The 22,361-nt window shown below is 40.1% G+C and overlaps 1 protein-coding gene across 1 annotated transcript in view; it reads right to left on the bottom strand.

Annotated features, from left to right (window-relative positions):
• CORIN (corin, serine peptidase) overlaps positions 1 to 22,361 on the bottom strand; it is a 219,043-nt gene that overhangs the window by 80,018 nt on the left and 116,664 nt on the right. Inside the window, exons 5-9 of the mRNA XM_004268336.4 lie at positions 21,179 to 21,292; positions 11,222 to 11,329; positions 8,613 to 8,723; positions 6,078 to 6,194; positions 1,399 to 1,506 (exon numbers count right to left, since the gene is read on the bottom strand). Of these exons, the coding sequence (XP_004268384.1) occupies positions 1,399 to 1,506; positions 6,078 to 6,194; positions 8,613 to 8,723; positions 11,222 to 11,329; positions 21,179 to 21,292 (558 nt within the window). The remainder of the gene's footprint in view (positions 1 to 1,398; positions 1,507 to 6,077; positions 6,195 to 8,612; positions 8,724 to 11,221; positions 11,330 to 21,178; positions 21,293 to 22,361) is intronic.

The raw sequence follows: 22,361 nt of genomic DNA, 5'->3' as shown, positions 1-22,361 counted from the left end.
TCTCTCACCTTTTTTTAATCTAACAGTAAGTACCATTCCATGTCAGACAACCCCGAAAACTTTAATAAAATACATGTGTCTGAGACAATACTGTCACTGTCCAAAATGCTACAGCCCAAGTTCAAGGTGAAGTAAAAAAAATGATTCTGAAAGAGTTCCAGGGCAGACTGGGAGATGAGCAAAGTCAAATCATATGTATATACATATATACACATACATAGACATATATTTAATCATTTTAGAGTGAATAAAATGGTAGTGTGTCTTAGTGGTCAGACTGATATCTATCTGCACTGTTCTCTCCTATGGGAAATGGAGGAGGGCTGGGTATTGTGCTTTCGGCCAAACAGTTATTAAGTGCTTGTGAAAGTAAACAAAAAATCTTGTTAGTCTGGGTTATTAATTGGCTGTGGCCCTCACACTCCTATCCAGCCCACTGTTTTCACCCCTTGATATCCCCTAAGGGGTACGGGCTACCTGCCACCCATAAGCTCTACATGGACCCAGAAAGGTCACAGAGTAGAATTAGGATCTGAAAACTTCAGCAAATCCAGGGACCCAAACCCTTCAGCCTTTCAACCTCCCGGCCTCCAGGGGCCTTCACTGCTGGGATCTGTGCTAAGAAGTCATACCTCCTTGTCAACTGAAAGCTGACAGACCTGCTTCTAAATCTCAAGCCCAAGCTGACAGGGAAGCCAAAAATTAATTCTAAAAAGTGAAAGAAGTGGGTAGAATGTGAAAGCAGAGCCCAGAAGTAAGCAAAAGCCATTACTAGAAATCCGTCTTTGGGGGCTTTCCAATTCATCTAAAATTTCCTGAGAGAGTCTTCCTGCTACCCCTGCCCATTCAATCTTCCCCTGATCATTCTTCCTCCTGAAGCCAGTTTGGATACAGCCACCTGTCTACACCATTTGTAGCGAGGTCATTACAGGTCAGCAAAGTTCCTGGAAGGGCGAGAATACATTTTATAACAAGAACAGACCGCCAAAGTTTTATGTGGCTATTTAAATGAACTTCATATTTACTTCTTGGATAAAGTTTCCATTTTTGAAGTTGGGCTTTAAAAAGGAAGAAAGACAGCATTTTCCTGCACATGCAGCCAAGAAAATAATATATAGGAGCTGACGCTGAGTGGAAAGTCACGGCAATGACATTAAGCAATGGATTTATAGCCCATTCATGATGACACATTTGTTTATAATTTAAGTTAATTAAGACCATTTTGCTTCTTTCCTGCTACCACATGCAACCTTTTAAAAAAAAAAGATATATATATATATATATATACATATTTTGGAGGGATTCCACACTTCAGCATTTTAATGTCAATGCAAAAGGATAAAACTGAATACATAGCCTGACGCGGCGATTGAATTTGTCAGCAGCAACTGTACTTACTACAATTATTCAGACTGTTGCTGGGATCACAAAGAGAGCTACCACCACATGAATCAAGGCAGGAACTGTAGAGGCATCTTTGATCTCCTTCTTGACACGGAGTCTGACCTACAGGCGGGGTGAAAGCACATTTACTTTCATCAGCAACTATAAATTCCACGCACTAGGATCTGAAGGATCCAGAACCAAGGAAGGACACAACTTTAATTTCCTTCCAACTTCTCCAAAAATTTTGAACACATGTTGAGATTCTGTAGGAATAAAGAAGTAAGAGGCAACCCATCCTTCAAAAATCATCTGTTGCTGCTTTTAATGGAAAAGAGAGCATCTTATATTTACATGGGTGCATGGAGTTGATGACAAAATAAAATTCAAGTGATTTGAGGGAAGGGCCAATATTTTTAAGACTCATTTGATCCCAACTCTAGTCTTTCCTCTAAGGAAAATGCTTTCCTTAATAATAAATAAGGCATCAACATCAATACAATAAGGATACTTTATCATGGCATAAGTCTTAAGCGGCTGTTATCCATATTTTCTGTGTCCTTGGAAAGTAGCACTGGCCTAGCTGCAATGATCTGAGAATTGGGTTTCTTATTTCCAAATGGATGACAACAGTAACATCAACCTAATGGCTTTTCCTTAAGGTATGTGGAGAGGAAACTGCTTTTCCCATTGATTTCCTGGTCATTTGTAGATTAAAGGGATAAGGTAATAAATAACTGCCTGTTCTCTTTCTAGCTCGCCCCCGTTATAGTCAATTACTCAGACACGTCATGTGGAACCTAGAAAATCTTGCAAGGTAGTTTTAAATATAAATAACAGTATGGGTATACATACAACCATTCTTATCTGTAATTCTAAGACAATATTTATTATACTGGACTTCCTTATCTATAATTCTAAGACTTATAAGACTTATCTATAATCTTATCTATAATTCTAAATATAATATTTATTATTCTGGACTCTTTCTCCCTTCCAGTACCATTAATGAACAACACTATATATCACAGCCTTGCATAAAATAGATATCACTCCTTTTCTTTTTTTAATGTTAGCAGGTCAAACTTTTTTTTGCAAGGTAAGCCAGGATAAGTTCCATGAATTTAGTCTCTTGAAGAAATTTTATTAAGACAGCATGCATTCATTATTTCAGCCGGTATTAAGCGCCCACTACGTGACAACTTATGTGACCAGCTAGGCACTGAGCATTAAAAGACAGAAAACCCTGATAATTTCTACCCTAATTAGGGATATCATCATGAAGGGAATCTTACGATGCCATGTGATCATTGCTCCACTGAAGGTCCATGCAAAAAGCAGTAAACGCAAATTACAACAGTAAGAGTAAAGCTTCTCAAAGGAGTTTTTCAGGCAGATGGGGTAAGGTGGGATAAGAGGGAAGGATGGGTTTCCCAAGCAGATGGCAGGATATGCAAAGGCCTGGGGTAAAAAGTACACAGGCTGGAGTCACTGGAGGTTAAGGGAGACTAAACAGGAAGGTTGAGAGTAAGGCTGAGGGTTGTAATGGCCTAAATCTTGAATAGGGTCCCGAGTCCTGGCAGAAGCAGTCCCAGACCCCCTCCCAGCCTGTTTGAGCAGAACCAGCCTTCGATCACTGCTGACGCTTGTAACTCGCTCCCCTTCACTCTCAGCTCGCTGAACGCAGTGGCCTTCTCCCACTACTCTAAACTACCTTGCTCCTTCCTGCCACCTCCGTGCCTTTGGCCAAGCGGTTCCCTGTGTCTAAAATTCTTTCTCCAGCCCCACTCTCCTTTGTTAATTCCATTCATTCTTCAGACTGTGGCTCCTACAGCCATCTCAGGGAAGCTTCCCAGAGGCCCTTCACCAGGACATGCATCCAATACGTGGCATCCTAGCACCTTGAATTTCCCTCCTGGCCTATGTCACTCCCCCGTTAGACAAGGACCAGCACAATTATTTGTATCGGCTTACCTCCCCCAGGAGCCTGCTAGCCGCATCAGCAGTTTTGCTTGCCACTAAATTCCCAGCACCACAATATACTTTTATTATATTGAATTCATTAGAGTGGATAAAGATGCTACAATTTTACTTTGTGATCCATTTTATCATGGGACTTTCTAACATCTCACACATGTAAGGAAGTATTTTCAAATCCTGCCACTGCATAGTAAAAAAAATCCAAAATTATTTCAAACAGCATTGAATTATGTAGAGAGAAAGAACTATTTGATCAAAAGGGAGTTGCTTGGCTGACATGCACACAATAACTCATGGCTAGAAAGGGAATTCCTTCTGAATTTTAAAACTGGTAAAATGGGGCTTCCCTGGTGGTGCAGTGGTTGAGAGTCCGCCTGCCGATGCAGGGGACACGGGTTTGTGCCCCCGTCCGGGAGGATCCCACATGCCACGGAGCGGCTGGGCCCGTGAGCCATGGCCATTGGGCCTGCGCGTCCGGAGCCTGTGCTCCGCAATGGGAGAGGCCACAGCAGTGAGAGGCCCGCGTACCGCAAAAAAAAAAAAAAAAAAACTGGTAAAATGAAGCACTCGTTATCTAGTTTTTTATGGACTAAATCTGTGAATAAAAGGCTCTCCCTTTAGGTCTGAAATGCGTTTTCATTAAAGCCATCCTAATGATCAATATTCACTATGAAAAAGCTAATTTAGTTATCGGTGACCAATCTCATTAGCTGATTTGGAATCTACACAGCCTAAGACTTGCTTTCACATAGCAGCTATGTGATAAGAACTTACATTTATTGAGTGCTCACCACGCGCCATCTCTATGAAGTAGTTATCATTATTCTGAGATTACAGACACATAAACTGAAATGTAACAGGGTTAAGTTACTGGACTAAAGTCAACCAGGGAGTAGGTGGCAGAGTTGGGGTTTGAACCCAGGCAGCTGGGCGGCAACATCCACATTTTTAACAACTAGGCTATGTTGGTAAGAGGTAAGGTCACTTATAAGCAAATGTAGTGATTTTTAAGTCAAAGGATATTACCAACCCTGTACTGAGAGATGCTTCTACACAAACTGGGACTTAAAACAATCAGTGTAGAGCTTTCTTTTCTGGCAGAAATAGACACACTTAAAAAAACCAACTTACCTGATTTACTTTTTCTTTGGGGGTTTCACAGATAATATCAGACTCCTTTTAAACTGTATTTAAGTATATTGCTTGGAAGGAAAACATAAGACGAAAAGACAACCCTCAGAATGGGAGAAAATATTTGCAAATGAAGCAACTGACAAAGGATTAACCTCAAAAATTTACAAGCAGCTCAATATCAAAAAAACAAACAACCCAATCCAAAAATGGGCAGAAGATGTAAATAGACATTTCTCCAAAGAAGATATGCAGATTGCCAACAAACACATGAAAGGATGCTCAACATCACTAATCATTAGAGAAATGCAAATCAAAACCACAATGAGATATCACCTCACACCAGTCAGAATGGCCATCATCAAAAAATCTACAAACAATAAACGTTGGAGAGGGTGTGGAGAAAAGGGAACACTCTTGCACTGCTGGTGGGAATGTGAATTGGTTCAGCCACTATGGAGAACGGTATGGAGGTTCCTTAAAAAACTAAAAATAGAACTACCATATGACCCAGCAATCCCACTACTGGGCATATACCCTGAGAAAACCATAATTCAAAAAGAGTCATCTACCACAATGTTCATTGCAGCTCTATTTACAATAGCCAGGACATGGAGGCAACCTAAGTGTCCATGGACAGATGAATGGATAAAGAAGATGTGGCACATATACACAATGGAATATTACTCAGCCATAAAAAGGAATGAAATTGAGTTATTTGTAGTGAGGTGGATGGACCTAGAGACTGTCATACAGAGTGAAGTAAGTCAGAGAAAAACAAATACCGTATGGTAACACATATATATGGAATTAAAAAAAATAGTTCTGAAGAACCTAGGGTCAGAACAGGAATAAAGACGCAGATGTAGAGAAAGGACCTGAGGCCACGGGGAGGGGGAAGGGTAAGCTGGGACAAAGTGAGAGAGTAGCGTGGACATATATACACTATCATATGTAAAAATAGATAGCTAGTGGGAAGCAGCCACATAGCATGGGGAGATCAGCTCGGTGCTTTGTGACCACGTAGAGGGATGGGATAGGGAGGGTGGGAGGGAGACGCAAGAGGGAGGGCATATGGGGATATATGTATATGTATAGCTGATTCACTTTGTTATAAAGCAGAAACTAACACACCATTGTAAAGCAATTATACCCCAGTTAAGATGTGAGGCATTAAACTGCTTCTCTGCACATGGTTATTTTAGGAAGCCGTTACATTTAATTTCAGAAGCCAGTTATTTCTAATTGAAATCTAATTGAATTGAATACTATACGCTACACTTTTCTCTTTATCGTGGTGTTTCCCCATAAAACATCTAACTGAATCTGCCCATGCTGTTTAAGTGTTTAACCTCTACTCTTCACCCTTAGGGATGATTTTTCAGTGTAAGTTGCATGAGAGTTACATTTACCATAAGCAAGGGTTTCTGGCTGACCAGAGCTGGGAGGACCAGTGCATTAGGCAATCTGGCATTATTTATATGGGGATCCTTTAAGCTGTAGGTAACTTCCAACTTTTTGCTGTGCTCCCAAGGAAAGGCCCACCGGTCAGGACTGTTTCCGGGGCTAGAGCACACACTTACCATTGGTGCAACTCTCCTCATCACTTCCGTCCTTACAGTCCTCGTCTCCATCACACTGGAAAGTGCTGGGGATACACTGGCCACTTCTGCATTCCACCAGACCCTGGCTGTGACATGCTAGGAAATGCCAAAATAACATGCATTTTAATTATCGCTACTTCTTTCAGTCTACAGATCACATCAATGATTCCCATTTATCTGGCATCACCAAGAATGAAGTGTTCTAAATTTCTGAATGTTCTGCATAAATGAATGAATATATCATTCATTTTGTTCATTCCAAGTATCTTTGGAATGGAAAGTTCCCTTTCAGGAATTTCTCTTCCCTTATTAAATAGCACTCACCAAAAAATTTTTCTTGATCATTGCATGGTGAAAAACAGTATTAATGATGGTAGTAGTTATACTACTAATATAAAAGCTACACTTTATTAAAGGCTTACTATATGGCAATAACTGTGCTAGGAGTATTAGGTGTCTAATCTCAAATCCTCAGAACAAATTTGCAAATGGATATTATCGACCTTGTTTAGAAGAAGGAAACTGAAGCTTAGAGAGTTTAGTGTTTGCCTCAAAGTCTCAAGGCTGTTAAAAGGTATGGCCAGAATGTGAAGGCAAGCTTTTCTAACCCAAGCCCCAACATTTCACTCTGCACCAACCTGACCTAATGCACTAATGAAGCATATATGAAAGACTTGCATAGTACCTACCCCACAATAAACACTTTATTTCAAAACTTGCTTACAACGTCTGACATTTAAAAGGGATAGTCTAGTGGCCATTAACCGTCCAATTTCTGAAGGTTGTCTTAATTTTATCCCTATTGTCTTTTAGAGCGTTAGAAACCCATGTATCATATGACCTCGGCCTTCACCAACTTATGGTCTACATACACACATACGTACACACACACATACATAAATACATACATGAGCACCAAGTCCTTGCTTTTCCAAGATTCATCAAAATACAGTCCACTCTGTTCCACTATGTCCACTAAGCAAGGACTCAGGTACTATTCCAGTGCAAACAAGTTCAGGAAAGAAGAAAGCTGGGCATTGCATTTCCTAATTAATTGATGTGATTTTTCTTATGTCAAAATAAAAACCATGCAACCCACATTTGTAATTTTGTCTCAAATTATAGGCAAATTAAATAGTCAATCTCATAGGTATCAGCTGTTCCTGCTTTTATTAGACAGCAAAAGATGGAATAAAGAGTTTAATTAGTTTGAACATGCATAAAGTGTACCATATTAACTCTTTCAGATCAATATTACTCTCTTTTAACAAATAGCTGCTGCTGTTCAATCATTTTTTTATCCCCTACTGAGTATACTGTAGTTTCTAGGGAATAAAATGTGATCAGCCATTTTTGATTTTCTTAGGCAGGTAGTGTAATAGCTACCTGAAGACTTTTTTTTTTTTAATTGAAGGATAGTTGATTTACAATATCGTGTTAGTTTCAGGTGTACAGCACAGTAATTCAGTTATATATATATATATATATATATATATATATATATATATGTATCTATTCCTTTTCAGATTCTTTTCCCTTATAGATTAGTACAAAATATTGAGTATAGTTCCCTGTGCTATAAGTAGGACATTGTTGGTTATCTATTTTATACGTAGCCGTGTGTATATGTTAATCCCAACCTCCTAATTTATCCCTCGCCCACCCCCTTTTCCCCTTTGGTAATCGTAAGTTTGTTTCCTATGTCTGTGAGTCTGTTTCGTATATTAGTTCATTTGTATCATTTTTTTAGATTCCACATATGATATATGATATTTGCCTTTCTCTGTCTAGCTTACTTCACTTAGTATGATCATCTCTAGGTCCATCCATGTTGCTGCAAATGGCATTATTTTATTCTTTTTTATGGCTGAGCAATATTCCATTGTATATATGTGCCACATCTTCTTTATCCATTCATCTGTCGAGGGACATTAAGGTTGCTGCCATGTCCTGGCTATTGTAAACAGTGCTGCAATGAACATTGGGGTGCATGTGTCTTTTTGAGTTAGAGTTTTCTCCGGATATACTCACCCAGAAATAAGACAGGCTCTAAAGTTACAATATTATTGCACACTCTGTGTAACTCTATGAACACTGAAGGCTCTCTTATCTCTGCCACTTCTCCCCCGGTTCTCCCACACGTGGTACCTGAGAGCACCTCTGGAGGCTCCCACTTAACTGCTCATATATTGTTTGCAGAAGAAAAATGCCCCAGTCTCTGGGAAGAACATTCCCTTTGACAAAGTCGCAGACCCAGAAAGGATGTTTGTGGACAATGAGAAAGAAAACTGCCACCCGCTTGGCCAGAGCAGCCGAATCAGGCTTGAAGTTTTGGAGAGAGAGAGGCGGAAGTCAGTTACACTATGCTGTTATTGTCATCACACCACTCAATTATTATCTGTATAGGTTAGGACCAAAGGGTAAGAATCTGTTTAGATAGTGAACCTTGAGTGTATTTGACTAAACAGGCAGAAGTAGAAAAATAAGCAAAATGAAAGCCCTCAGGGCACTCACAGCAATTGACCTCGTCAGACTTATCCCCACAGTCATGGTCACCGTCACACACCCACTCTATGGCAATGCAGCGTCCATCTCCACAGCGATGCTCCTCTGTGGGGTTGCAGTCTGGAGGAAAGAAAAACTCAGGAGGATGGAGAGAACCAGCATGACAAACACTTAGAACTGTGTGGCTTGTTCCAGTAGAACAAGTTCCAGTAGAAGAGTCTGTTCCAATTATTCCAATACCGTCAATAACCTTTCTACTCTGGGTCTGGCACCTCCCGGGCAACCATGTGGCCCCCCGGCCACCATCACTATGGGGTAAGACCTGACTGCTTTTCAGATGAATAACAAGCTCCCAGCTTTTCTAGGACCCATAGCTTGTTCTGGGTTTTGTTGTGTTTAGTCACTGTTTTCTTTCCTTATGAAAATTTTGTGATTTGGCTCAAATAAACAGAACTGTGATTTGGGTTTCACAATGTAGATAGCTGATCTGATGATTCGTGACAACTCTGCCATGTTTCTAAGAATTGCAACTTACCTCTCTGTGGTAAACTGCGGAGGCAGGTATCTCCTCCTGTCATCTTGCCTGATGCTAAGCTAAGGTTTTCTATTGAACTGTCTAAATATATAACTCATACTTGAAAGAACTGCTGGGTAAGAAATGCAAAATATTTGGGTTTTTTTAATGATTCTTTTTATCCTGGATTTAACCCCTGTCCCAAATTATATATTCCTGGGGGAAAAGGAGAACTAAGTGGTGTTTCCTCTCACAGAGGGCAGAACCTATAGGATTCTTTGATATGAGACATGGAATAACCTTAATATAAACAACCCTTTAAAAGATGTATGTAGATTCGTGAATAGCAGATTCCATAATGAGGAACTATCATGGATATCCATTAACAGCACCACTGTCTTTAACACACCTGTGGAGGGACCATGGGTCTTGAAGGATATAGGGGAGCAATTAAGTGAAGAAGATGGACGAAATGGTGCAGAGTAAAGAAGAAAGACACAACGGCTGGGATGCATGGGTGGGAACCAGAGGAGCCAGCACATGCTCAGCCTGCTAAAGATGGGCAGCCGGGACAGAGAATGGTCTAAGAGGACCTCGTGATTATTACCATTAGATAGAAACAGAGTCATCCTAAGAGCACAAACCTCATGATATCCTACTACCTTCAGAGGAACCAGGTTGAGTTGGTAAGACCACTGTCTTTCACACGCCAACTATACACTGGTCCTCTCCACTGACCTATTGAACTACCAAGCTACACTCAATTCCCCCCTCCCTCATTTTTACTCTCTTTTCTCCAGTTATCTTCTTGGTAAAAGGAGGAGTTGGAGTAGATAATCTCTAAGGCCCCAAACTATACATTTTATGATGTATGCAATTACAACGGCGTCTCATTCTTTGTGTCCCAAGACTACTCAATCCCAGAAGATAATCCATATCTATCTAGTGACCCGTGGGATGTTTTGCGCGTACATACATTTTCCAACATTCTTACGGATGCAGTGAGAGGCAGCTACACAGGTGCTTCTAGAAACTACTGAGTTTCCCAGCATGGGGCCATTTGGGACATTCACCACTCCTCCGAGGCGTTCCCCTGACCCACTCCTGATTCTCCCCCAGCATTTCTTTTGATGTTCTCTAATGCTGAATAATCATTTCACATCATTTTCCCAGTGTCCTGCCTCATCTCACCTTGCCCTTCTGCTCCTATTAGAAAGTTCTTCTGTCACTCAATAATATACTACCTAAAAAAAAATTCAAAAGCTAATCACAAATTCAGAAAGGTAAATAAGAAGAATTTTGCTGGTTTTAATTCATGAGAGGGCATTCAGAATTGGACTCGGCTCTTTTAAAGGTAGGGTCATTCTTGTTTTTTTAATTGAGATATAATTGACATAGAGTGTTGTATACGTTTATGCTAAATAAGATAAGCCAGAAAAAGAAAGACAAATCCTGTGTGATATCGCTAACATGTGGAATCTAAAAAAATCTGATTTTGTTCAAACAGAGTGTAGACTGCTGGTTACCAGGGGCTGGGAGGGTGAGGAATTGGAAATATGCTGTTTATAGGTACAAACGTGCAACTAGGAGGTAGGTTCCTTCTTTAAAAGTTAAGATCAGCTTCTGTACATAAAACAGATGCACCCTTCTAACCTTCGATATCCCCACTGCAGAAGTTGCCCCTGTAGTGTGTGGCAATCAAATAAAGGAGGGCTCTCTGGTTATACATAATAAGGGGATCAGGAAGAGAAAATATATCTGTCTGCAACGTTTTGCTCAAGAGCTCAAAATCTAAACACGAGCCACCGGCTCCAACCAGAGAAGAAACCAAACATTTTCAAAGAGAAAAAAAAAAGTTAACTCCCATTTCTACTCCACATCTCTAGCATTTCCTTAGTATGACTTTTTGTCAGAAATCTTACATTTACACATGAGACATGACTGAGACTAATAATTTAAAAAGCTTCCTCTTTCGGAAAATTAAGAAACCAATCATTTTGTAATTTCACCCACTAATCACATTAACAAACAATGAGCTACAAGTTCTTGATTATAAACGTCTGCAATTTTAAATGAAAACCTTCAGGGAAATAGTGCTACTTACCACAGTTTTGCTCATCACTCAGATCCCCACAGTCGTCATATCCATCACATACCAGGCTATAATTAAGGCACTTGCCCGTGTGACAGTGAAACAGACTCTCGCTGCAATCTGAAAATAAGAGAAGCCACCGATGGCTCATTAGAGCAGAACAGGATGTTACAGTAGCAGTTTATATAACGAAAGCACATCATGGGAGGGAAATCATAATGGTAACCTGGTCCACATCTATTCTTTTACAGGTGAGGAGACTGTGGTGCAGAGATCTAATGATTTGCTCAAGGTCACATAACGAGTTCCTGAAGAACCACGACTAGGACTCTCTGGCTCCCAAGACAATGCTTTTATCACTTCCCGATGGTATTTATCTGAGTTCTGATTTATGACACCTGAAAGCTCCTTTAGAGTCAAATATGAGAAAAGACATTCTCAACTCACCGTGGTTCCTAATGAAGTTCATGTTCATACAGAATGAATACTTAATAGAGGGTGAGTAGTTATTTCTTAAAAAATGTTTCCTTTAAAATGAAAGTCTAGTTTTGCTCATGGTAAGCATAAACGTAACAAAGAAAAAATCATTTAGATTACAGAGTCATCACTTAGTTTCACATCACTTAAGTCAATTGAATGTTTCACAGCATGACCCTCAAATAAACAGTACTGTCCTAGATTACGGTGCCAAGATAAGTGATATATAACCTCAGGAAGCTTATAGTTTAATGTTGGAATAAACATCATGCAAGGAAATTTTAATAAGAAGATAGATCTTGTTCTTGGGTAAAACAGAACTCCTATCATGGTTCTATCATCTATTAGCTGTGGGAATTTGAGCATATTAGTTAAAATATATAAGTCTGTAAACTTATTTTTGAAGTTAGGATAAGAGCAATTACTTAATAGAGTTTAGGGGAAGGTATAAATAATAAATCAATGTGTGTAAGTTTCCAAGACAATTAAATGGGAAAAGAATACTCTTCAACAAATGGTGTTGGGACAATTGGATTTCAAATACGCAAAAATGAACTCTGACCTTTACCTCAAACCATACATAAAAATTATCTCAAAATGGATTATAGACTTCAATGTAAGAGCTAAAATTATGAAGCTTCTAGGAAAAAACATAGGAAAAAAATCTTCGTGACCTTGGGGAGGGCAAAGAATTCTTTGATATAACAACAAAACACAAGACTAAAAGAAAACAATAATAAATGGTTATCCATTAACATTAAACATATTTGCGCTTCCAAAGACACTATTTAAAAATGAAAAGACAAGCCACATACTGGAAAAAAATATTTTCAAAGCATGTATCTGATAAAGGGCTTATATCCAGAATATATATAGACCTCTTACACTCAATAATAAGACAAACAACCCAATTACAAAGAGGCAAAAATCTTGAATAGAAAGTCTTCATAAAGACATATGAATGGCTGATAAGCACATGAAAAGGTGCTCAATATAATCATTAAAGAAATGCAAGTAAAACCACAATAAGATACTATTACATATCCCCTAAAATAGTTATAATAGATAAGATAGATAATGCCAAGTATTGGCAAGGATTTTAAGAAACTGAAACTCTCATATAGAGTTGGTGGGGATGTAAAATACTAATAATGCCACTTTGGAAAGCAGTTTGGCTGCTTCTTATAAACTTAAGTCTAACCTTATCACGTGATTCATGAATTCCACACTTAGAAAGCTACCCAAGAGAAGTGAAACATATATCCACACAAAGACTTGTATGTGAATGTCTAGAGCAGCAGTATCCATAATAGCCAGAGACTGGAAACAATCTAAATGCTCAACGACTGGTAAATGGATAAGCAAAATGTCGTATATTCATACAATGGGATACTATTCACCAATTAAAAGTATCAAACTACTGATACATGTGACAGCATAGATGAAGCTCAGAAACATTATGCTAAGTGAAAGAAACCAGATACAAAGACTACATATTATGCAACCCATTTATGAAGTTCCTGGAAAAGGCAAACTTACAGAGACAGATGTCAGAGCAGTGGTTATCTACGGCTGGAGACGTGGGAGTGGGGACTGACTGCAAATAGGTAGAAGGAAAGTGTGGGGAGAGATGAAAGAGTTCTAGAAGTAGATTGTGGTGATGGTTGCACAATGCTATAAATTTACTAAAAATCAATGGGTTAATTTTACAGTATGTAAATGATACCTCAATAAAGCTGTAAAAATGTTTAAAATACATGTAAAGCCTGCATGTAATAGAAACTAGATTTCTTAAATGTATTATTTTTTCCCTTATTTAAAGTGAATGAAGTTCAAAAATAGATTCGTAAGGCTGGAGCGGGATCACGGAAGATGAGGAGGATTTTGGTAGAGTGGATGGAATGAAAACTTCAGCAGGTTTCAAATAGAGGGAATAGCAAAAACGAAGGAAAGAGGTGAGAAATGGAGGCACGTGTGAGGATCAGTCTGCTTGGCTGAGAAAGACCAAGAATCTAATGGTCAACAGTCCAGTCTCCTGAATTACAGCTAATTGTTCCTCCTCAAGCAGACGCCTGCATGTCATACAACTGGTGATGGGTGCCTCTTTACTATAAACATCCCAAAATCTATAACAATTTATTATCAGAAGTCTTGGGCAAAGGGACTTCCCTGGTGGCGCAGTGGTTAAGAATCTGCCTGCCAATGCAGGGGACATGGGTAGGATCGCTGGTCCGGGAAGATCCCACATGCTGCAGAGCAACTAAGCCCGTGTGCCACAACTACTGAGCCTGCGCTCTAGAGCCCGCAAGCCCCAACTACTGAGCCCACGTGCCACAACTACTGAAGCCCACGTGCCTAGAGCCCGTGCTCTGCAACAAGAGAAGCCACCGCAATGAGAAGTCCACTCACTGCAACAAAGAGTAGCCCCTGCTCACTGCAACCAGAGAAAGCCCGTGAGCAGCAATGAAGACCCAACGCAGCCAAAAATAAAGAAATAAATTTATTTTAAAAAGTCTTGGGCATTGATCAGTGAAACTGTTAGCCACATCAAAATATTATACTTGTTACTGACATGATTCATCAACTTCTCTTTCAAAGAGCATTCTTCTAAAAAAAAGTTACTTAAATACTCTTAGAATGACATCATTTTAGAAATGGAATGGGCCTTAGCGATCATCTGTTCAGCGCCATCATTAAGAGGGTGTGTGTATGTGTACATACACAAACACACACGTGCATACACATATGCTCACACTTATACACATACAGAACTTTGTAAGTACTTTTAATTTTTCATTTCGCCTGGGACAACCATCATAAGGGAAAATATAAGGACTAAAAAGAGATCCCAGTTTTCACCTTGACCGTACTATTTCCTCCCATTCAGCAGCAGAGGACACTAACTTCCCACCCTGCACCCCACTGCTACCACACACACACACACACACACACACACACACACACACACACACAGGCTGAGTCAAGAAAGGTTATGATTTTGGTTCTCCTGCCCACTGAGCAGGGTTGGGGAATTTGTGCATCAAGATATATACATTTCCTCAGGAAGTTTTAAAAGATCTTTCTGATTTTTATTTTCATCTCTTGTGAGAAGTTTTGAATCGGCATGCTAGAATCAGCAGTACCAGGGTCCTCACCTTGACCATCAGTGCAGAAGTACTTACATTACCTGAAGGAGGAGACAGGGTGGAGGGGTGACAGATTTTAAACCATACGAATTAATTTTTTTAAGCAGTACACTTCATTTTTTTGATGATAGGACTGGGAAATCAAATATTCCTTTCAGAATCTGATTAACCTGAGAACACACTAAAAATTTCCAACGTGGCCCCTCTGTGTGGCCTATTCTGGGATCCCCGGTAATTCATACTAAAGCACCTCATTGGACATATTTTGTAAATTAATGCTCACTTATTAACTTATTTCATAAGTGAAAATGATTCAAACATTTAAAAAAATTCCTCATTATTCACATAGGTGCAGATGCAACTTTCCACTGTTATGACTTTCTTGGTTAGATGCCATTTTCAGAGGTTAGATACAAAACTAGCTGCATTTGGAAAACAACTTGTTGCCTCCCTAAGGTCTGTGTAATTAGTAAACACACAGAGCCTTAACCAAAGGCACTGCACACCCAGAAATACACAGCAAATAGCAAAGATCACAGTGCCTCCTTTTATTGGAATAAATGTTTATTTGAACTGAAAAGAGATGTCCTCAGTGTAATTTGGGGCCAACGATCAACACCTGCAAAAGCTGCCTGCTGTGATTTTCTCATTCAATACAAGCATAATTTTGTGTAACCTAAGGTAGGTGTTTTTCTAGATACAGATCCTTTTTTCTGAAAGAGAGCTTGATACAAAATGTTACTTCTGAAGTTCTTGCTTGTTAATATCTATTTCAGTCTGGCATCACAATGACTAACGTTTACCCCTCAAAATCGTCATTAAATGGAAGGGGAGAGCTAAGGAACAGAAAGCCTTTTATCATGAGCCTCGTTCAATTGGCTCAGTCTCTATGAGTCTATAAACATAATCATGCTGCCTCAACTCAGGATTCAAATATGGAAGCTCAGTTTCCATCCCGAGATGCCCTCGTTTTGAGATGACCAAAGAGGTTAACCAGTTTGCCCACAGTTGCCCAGATTATTACAGTGACCCGGGCTTCTTGACCTCCTGGGGTTTTTTCACCTATTGACTTCTAGCTCCAAAGGAGGATTTCTCAACTGCAGTACTGCTGACATTTGGGGCTGGGGGACTCCTTGTGGCGGCGAGCTACCCTGTGCCTCGTATGATATTCATCAACACTCCCAGCCACTGCCCACTAAATGCCAGTAGCATCCCCTCCAACCTCCGCAGTGGTGACAATCAAACAGGTCTCCATACATTGCAAAACACCCCCCAGGAGTAATACTGCCCCCAGTTGAGAGCTACTGTCCTGGAATATCCAAACATCACCTCAGTCCAAGGCCGGTTCTAATCTCGTCTTTTCCATCAGGTCTCTCCACACCAAGCTGGCAACCAGTGATCTGCACTCTTCTCTACTCACAGGGCCTTTTTTTTTTTTACACAATCTTCTTTTGCTCGGTGACATCTATTATATTGTTCTAAAACACTATATTTAATGATCTCTATTTTTATATGCCATTTCCCTGATTAGATTAAAAGTGTCATGAAGCAAGAAGCCATGTCTTAACAGTCTCTACATTTACTATGTATCTAGAACATGCTTCACACATAGTGGGAATTCAAGATTATTCAATAATTTGATTGATTCCGCATAATCAGACTGTCACTAAACAGAAGTGAACCTTCCACACATCTGAAGCTTCCTCCATCGGCATAGAATGGTAAACTTTTATTTTTATTAATGTGGTGGAAATCTTTCTAGTATTTACTTGCACCCTGTCTTAGTAAAGAAACTATGGTAGGTACAGTTTTTTTTTTGTTTTTTTTTTGCGGTACGCGGGCCTCTCACTGTTGTGGCCTCTCCCGGTGCGGAGCACAGGCTCCGGACACGCAGGCTCAGCGACCATGGCTCACGGTCCCAGCCGCTCCGCGGCCCGCGGGATCCTCCCGAACCGGGGCGGGAACCCGCATCCCCTGCCTCGGCAGGCGGACTCCCAACCACTGCACCACACGGGAAGCCCGGTACAGTCATTTCTGATGACTCGGAAACATTATTTGGAATATCAGTTTTTATGTTGTGCTGTTTGGGTGGCCTCCTTTCTACATAGCTTCATGTGGTGCTGCTTTGAAAACCATTGTGCCTATTGTAGTATTTGTCTCCTCTACAATGTATCACGTGACCTTTGGCGGGGCAGGGGTGGGAGCAGTGTTGCGAGGAGGGAGGGCATGGAGAATAAGATCACAGCCACAATCACAACCACAAATCCTAATGCCCTTTGAGAGTTACTGCATGCCAGACACTGGTCTCTGTGCTTGACATCCAGTGATTCATTATTCTGCCCAACAATTCTAGAGGTAGTTACCATTACTTATTGTCTCCATATTACCGATGAGGACACTGAGGCCCAGAGAGACTGAGTAACTTTCTCTGTCCACAGAGGCCGGAAATGATAAAGAAGAAATAGGAAGACAGGCAGCCTGACTCAAGACCTTATAACATTCATCACTATACTGTGTGATAATTAGTATAACTAATTATACTAACTAGGATAATTAGTTAACTCAGTATAATTAGTTCACCACAGTCCTCAAAAATAAATCAACCAATGTTACCCCAAATTCAGAGCAAATGACTTCCAAAAGTATTTGACAGAGGTTTATGCGGCACAAAGTACGGGGACTTTGTGGCAACTATTTTCCCTGTGACAACCATTTCCCTGGAGGCTGTCTCATTCATTTGCTAAGCACCTGCTCTGTACCAGACACTGTCCTAGAGCTGGTTATAGAATCAAAATATCATAGAGGGCTTCCCTGGTGGCGCAGTGGTTGAGAGTCCACCTGCTGATGCAGAGGACACGGGTTCGTGCCCCCGTCCGGGAAGATCCCACATGCCGCGGAGCGGCTGGGCCCATGAGCCATGGCCGCTGAGCCTGCGCGTCCAGAGCCTGTGCTCTGCAACGGGAGAGGCCACAGCAGTGAGAGGCCCGCGTACCGCAAAAAAAAAAAAAAAAAAAAAAAAAAGATCATAGAATGTTAGCAGCAAAAGAGACACCAGACACACTCTAGGGCAGTGGTTTCAAACCTGGCTGCACACGAGAATCACTGGGGGAGTTTTACAAAGGTACTGCTGCCTGGGTACCCCCTCCAGACCAATGGAATTCGAATCCCTGCAGGTGGGGCTTCCTGGAGATGCAATTGTGCTGCCAGCCTTGATGACAAGGAAAACCTGGAGAAGTAGCCTGCCTCGAGCCACGGAGCTAGAAATTTAAAAAAAAACAAAAAACAAAGAAAACCCTTAATCTTCAAAAATCTTTTCACTATACCACTAAAATTGCTCTAGGTGGTTAGAAATTGGTCCATTTTACTGATCAGGAAGAGACTGGTAAACATGGCAAAATGAGTTGCCGGTGGGGTGGGGAGGTCAGTAAGCAGGCCAGATACCTGGAGAGCCCCTGTAAAAGACAACTATCTCCCTCAGCATAATAGAGCAACCAAACTAGACATTTTCCTGTCTTATGAATGATCGCAGTACAATCATTCACCAAATTCGCACTTTTATGGACATGGGCAAGTCAAAGGCGGCACAGTTTAGAGAAAACAGTTAGATTTGGACCCATTCGGAAGTGGGTTCAAATCTAGCACTTTGAGCCACTGGCAAATTCATTCATGGCCGTGAGCCTCGGCTCTGCATCTGAACAAAAAGGAATAATACTTCGTTCGCTGAAAATTCAATCGAATCATGTAGGTAAATGCTTCTAGTACAGTTGATTAGGGAACTCACAAATAGCAAATCCCTTCCCTTCCTTCCTTGGAAGGCAATCCTCCTCCTGTACCCGCCAGGACCCTCAGAACGTGGGAAGCCCAGCAAAATTTCCTTCTCCCCGCAGGAGTATCTGTGGGTTGCATTCCAGCTCTGATTTGTATCCACGCCCTAATTCAGACTTAACACTACTCCTTCACTGCAGGGTGGTGACAACAGGAGGGTGGCACCTTCTATAAACATGCATGCTGAAATGCCACAAGCACTGAATGTTAAAGCTCAGAGGCAGATGTCCTTGGAAGGTCAGGAACAATTGCATGCAAAGCTCTCAATGTCCCACTAAGCATTTTCATAGACAAGTATTCTGAAGGGATGTATTTCCTCAACAAACGAAGCCAAATGGTTTTTGAAGTGTGGTTATGAAGAAGGCCCATGTCTTAATAAACTCTTGCACTCCTAGGATATTGCTGAATACCTTGCATAATAATAATACTGCCTTCTTTGTTCAGTCACTGACTAGGAAAATTTACTCCTTGAAATTCAGTTTCGACAAATGCAGCAGAAATCTCTTACTGTGTAAAGTGCAATGTTCAATGTAGCGGAGGAACATAATGATGAAGCCAGTGTTAGCCCAGCACTGGGGATAGAGGCACATGCAGAATTTGCATATGACATAACATGGGCCATAAGTGGGAGATAAACACGAGATTCCACTGTAACTCCCATTACTGTATATAATTCTACTGAACCACTTAAAATCCCTACTGTAGGTGCTTTACAGAATATTTGTTCTCAAGTCCACAGCAATACTCCCTAATGTAAGTAAACATCCAAAAAAAATGTTTTTCATGTACAATCACATGCCATAGGTTTTTCTGAAGAGAGAATTCCAAATTATAAATACAAATATCTTAGTGAAAACATTTCCAAAAAATATGGTGGCTTAACTGAAATTCTACAGGATGCTAGATATTATGCAAAATAAATAAATGCACGAATAAATCAATAAATTAATTAATTAAAGGTAAGGGTATATATAAACAAATAATTTTCAGGAAATACCAAGATAAAATTAATGTGCTTTTTTTAAACTGTGGGATTTATCTGAACCTTTAATGAACGAATATGTATTGTAGCTCTCTATGAAGTAGATCTGATAGACAACATTTCTCAAACTTATTTTTTTCCCAAGCATTTTTCAAGACTCAGGTACTATGGGACACCAGTTTGGGAAACACTGACCCTAAATATTACCATAATATACTGTCTTTCAAAAGTTATGGTAAATAAGTATCCTAACCCTTCATATGGATGAAGAGTTGGTCCTCCTGGCAAACACACCAGAGGAATCTTTCAACTCAGGTGAGCAACCGAGATGAGCCCTTATAAAGCCTTGGTAACCCCTACAGGGAATAAAACACAGCTTTTCCCACAGTAACTATTGCTGGTCATAGAACCATTAGAAAGCAATTTGAACACCATTGCACATGGTCGTGTTTTGGACACAGATCCTGCAATGTATTCTTGAGGCTAATTTTTCCTTTTAATCTGTTGCATAATTGCAAATCAATTTGAAAACTGAATATAAATCTGATATGGACTGAATGTCTGTGTCTGCCCAAAATTTGTATGCTGAAGCCCTAAACCCCAACATGACTGTATTTGGAGACAGGGCCTGTGAGGAGGTGATAAAGGTCATAAGGGTGGGGCCCTAACTGAATAGGGCTCATACCCTTGTAAGAAGAGTAAGAGACAGCAGAGCTCTCTCCTCCCCTCTCCCTTCGCCTCTCCAAAGAGGTTATGTGAACACACAGGCAGATGGCAGCTGCCTGCAAGCCAGGAACAGAATTCTCACCAGAAACTGACTTTGTTGGACCTTCATCTTGGACTTTCCAGCCTCCAAACTGTGAGAGAATACATTTCTGCTGTTTAAGGCGCCCAGCCTGTGGTATTTTGTAAAGCAGCCCAAGCAGACAAACACAATATTGGATAAACCAGCGTTTTAGTCAAAATGACTGATCAAATCAATGGTAAGTAAACTGAGGATGTTTAAGGCTGAATCTACCAATCCATGGATTCAAAACAGTTCTTGCCGTCACTCTCTCCAGATTTAGAGGAAGCATAAACGAACAAAAGATTTTGCATCTTCTGTGTCACAACTGCTAAAAATCATGAGGGTAAAAAATTTTCCTATTAAAAATATCCTTTTTTTAAAAAAGTTGACCTTTATACTCAAAGATTTAAAAACAAAAACAAAAACCCTCACCCAAACAAAGTAAACAGAAAGCATTTTCCCAATTTTAAGATACTTTAAGCAAAAACACTTCAGTCCCTGATGTGTTCCAAAGCACATCTAGCTGTCGAGTTCCTAATGAAATCAGGCCTTTGGAAGGTGTGCAAACACGCAGCTGTCACATGAAGTGAGGGAAGATAAACACATTTGCTCACTTAAGAAAAGCAAACTAAAAGAAGTCCACCCAAGTGCCGGGTGGTTGTCAGTACTGGACAATGGAATGGCGCTGGTTTCCAGGCCCCTGAATGGAATCCCTGTCCCCCCAGACAAACCCCACACAGCCTGTCACATACTGCAATGAGCCTCGTCACTCCAGTCGCCACAGTCGTTGTAGCCATTACACAGCAGTTTCCTGGGGACACAGATGCCACTGGCACACAGAAAGCTCTCACCCCCTCCGCAGATCACTGAAAAAAAGGGCAGAAAAACAATGTCAAAATAAATAAGAGGTGTGTTTTTTTTCCCCTTTTAAAATTAGGAGAAATAAAGGACAGAAAGAAAACCTTTCCTTGCTATTCAACAGAGGTGCTTCCCAATTCCCTCAGTTTCATGATCACCAATTTTTCTCTGGCCTTCTGGAACATTAATTGTAAAATTACCTGGAAAGACTACAAAGAGTGTTTGCCTGAGAAAAGCAAAAGGAAATTCACCAGTGGGCTTTCACAGCACAAGAGAGCCGCCTCATCAATTGCACAACTTATGTGGGGAAAAAAATACCAGATGGGAGTATTTTTCTTAATAACAGAAAATTATTTCAAAGTGAAATATTATTTATTGAACAAACATTAAAAAAAAAAAACCCTCTCCTTCTACAGTGCTACTCAATGTCCTGCAGAGAAAGCTACAGTTACGAATAGTTGATACACGCTTGAACACAGGCTTAGAGACCCCATGCCTTGTATTTGAAATATATTTATTTACTTGTCTTAGTAAAAATGCCAGTTAAAAATGTCAGTGTCTATTTTGGCATAAGGAATGTGAAACAACATTAGCTGATAATATTTTCATTCTCTTCCTTAACACGGCTGCATTTTAGTATTCTTTGCTTTAAGTATTACGGTGTTCTTTTTCTTCTCAAAATTCAACAAATATTCAATTGTTTCAAAATTACATCAGACACAGAACGTAAGAGAAGAAGCTAGAAAGATTTTTCTAAGGGAAACCATTAATGGAAGGATGTCAATTCAACGAAATGTGTTTTAAAATACCCTTCAATATGTGGTAATATGCATCAAATGCTTTTTAAATGTGTAAACCTTTGACCCAGAAATCTTATTTCTGGTCTTCATACAAAGGAAATGATTATGAATAAGTGCAAAATTTAATATTTAAGGATATTCACACCATCATGGTTTATCACAAGGAAACTATGAAATAACAACTATGCAATAATAGGAGACTGGTTAAATTAATTTTGATAGCTCCATAATAAGGAATACTGTTACAGCCATTGAAAATTATATTGTAAAAAGTAAT

This window comes from Orcinus orca, chromosome 4, assembly GCF_937001465.1.
Source record: "Orcinus orca chromosome 4, mOrcOrc1.1, whole genome shotgun sequence".
NCBI classification, from domain to species: Eukaryota; Metazoa; Chordata; class Mammalia; order Artiodactyla; family Delphinidae; genus Orcinus; species Orcinus orca.
The sequence above is the reverse complement of the archived record's forward strand: the minus strand, read 5'-3'. Positions and strand labels throughout refer to the sequence as shown.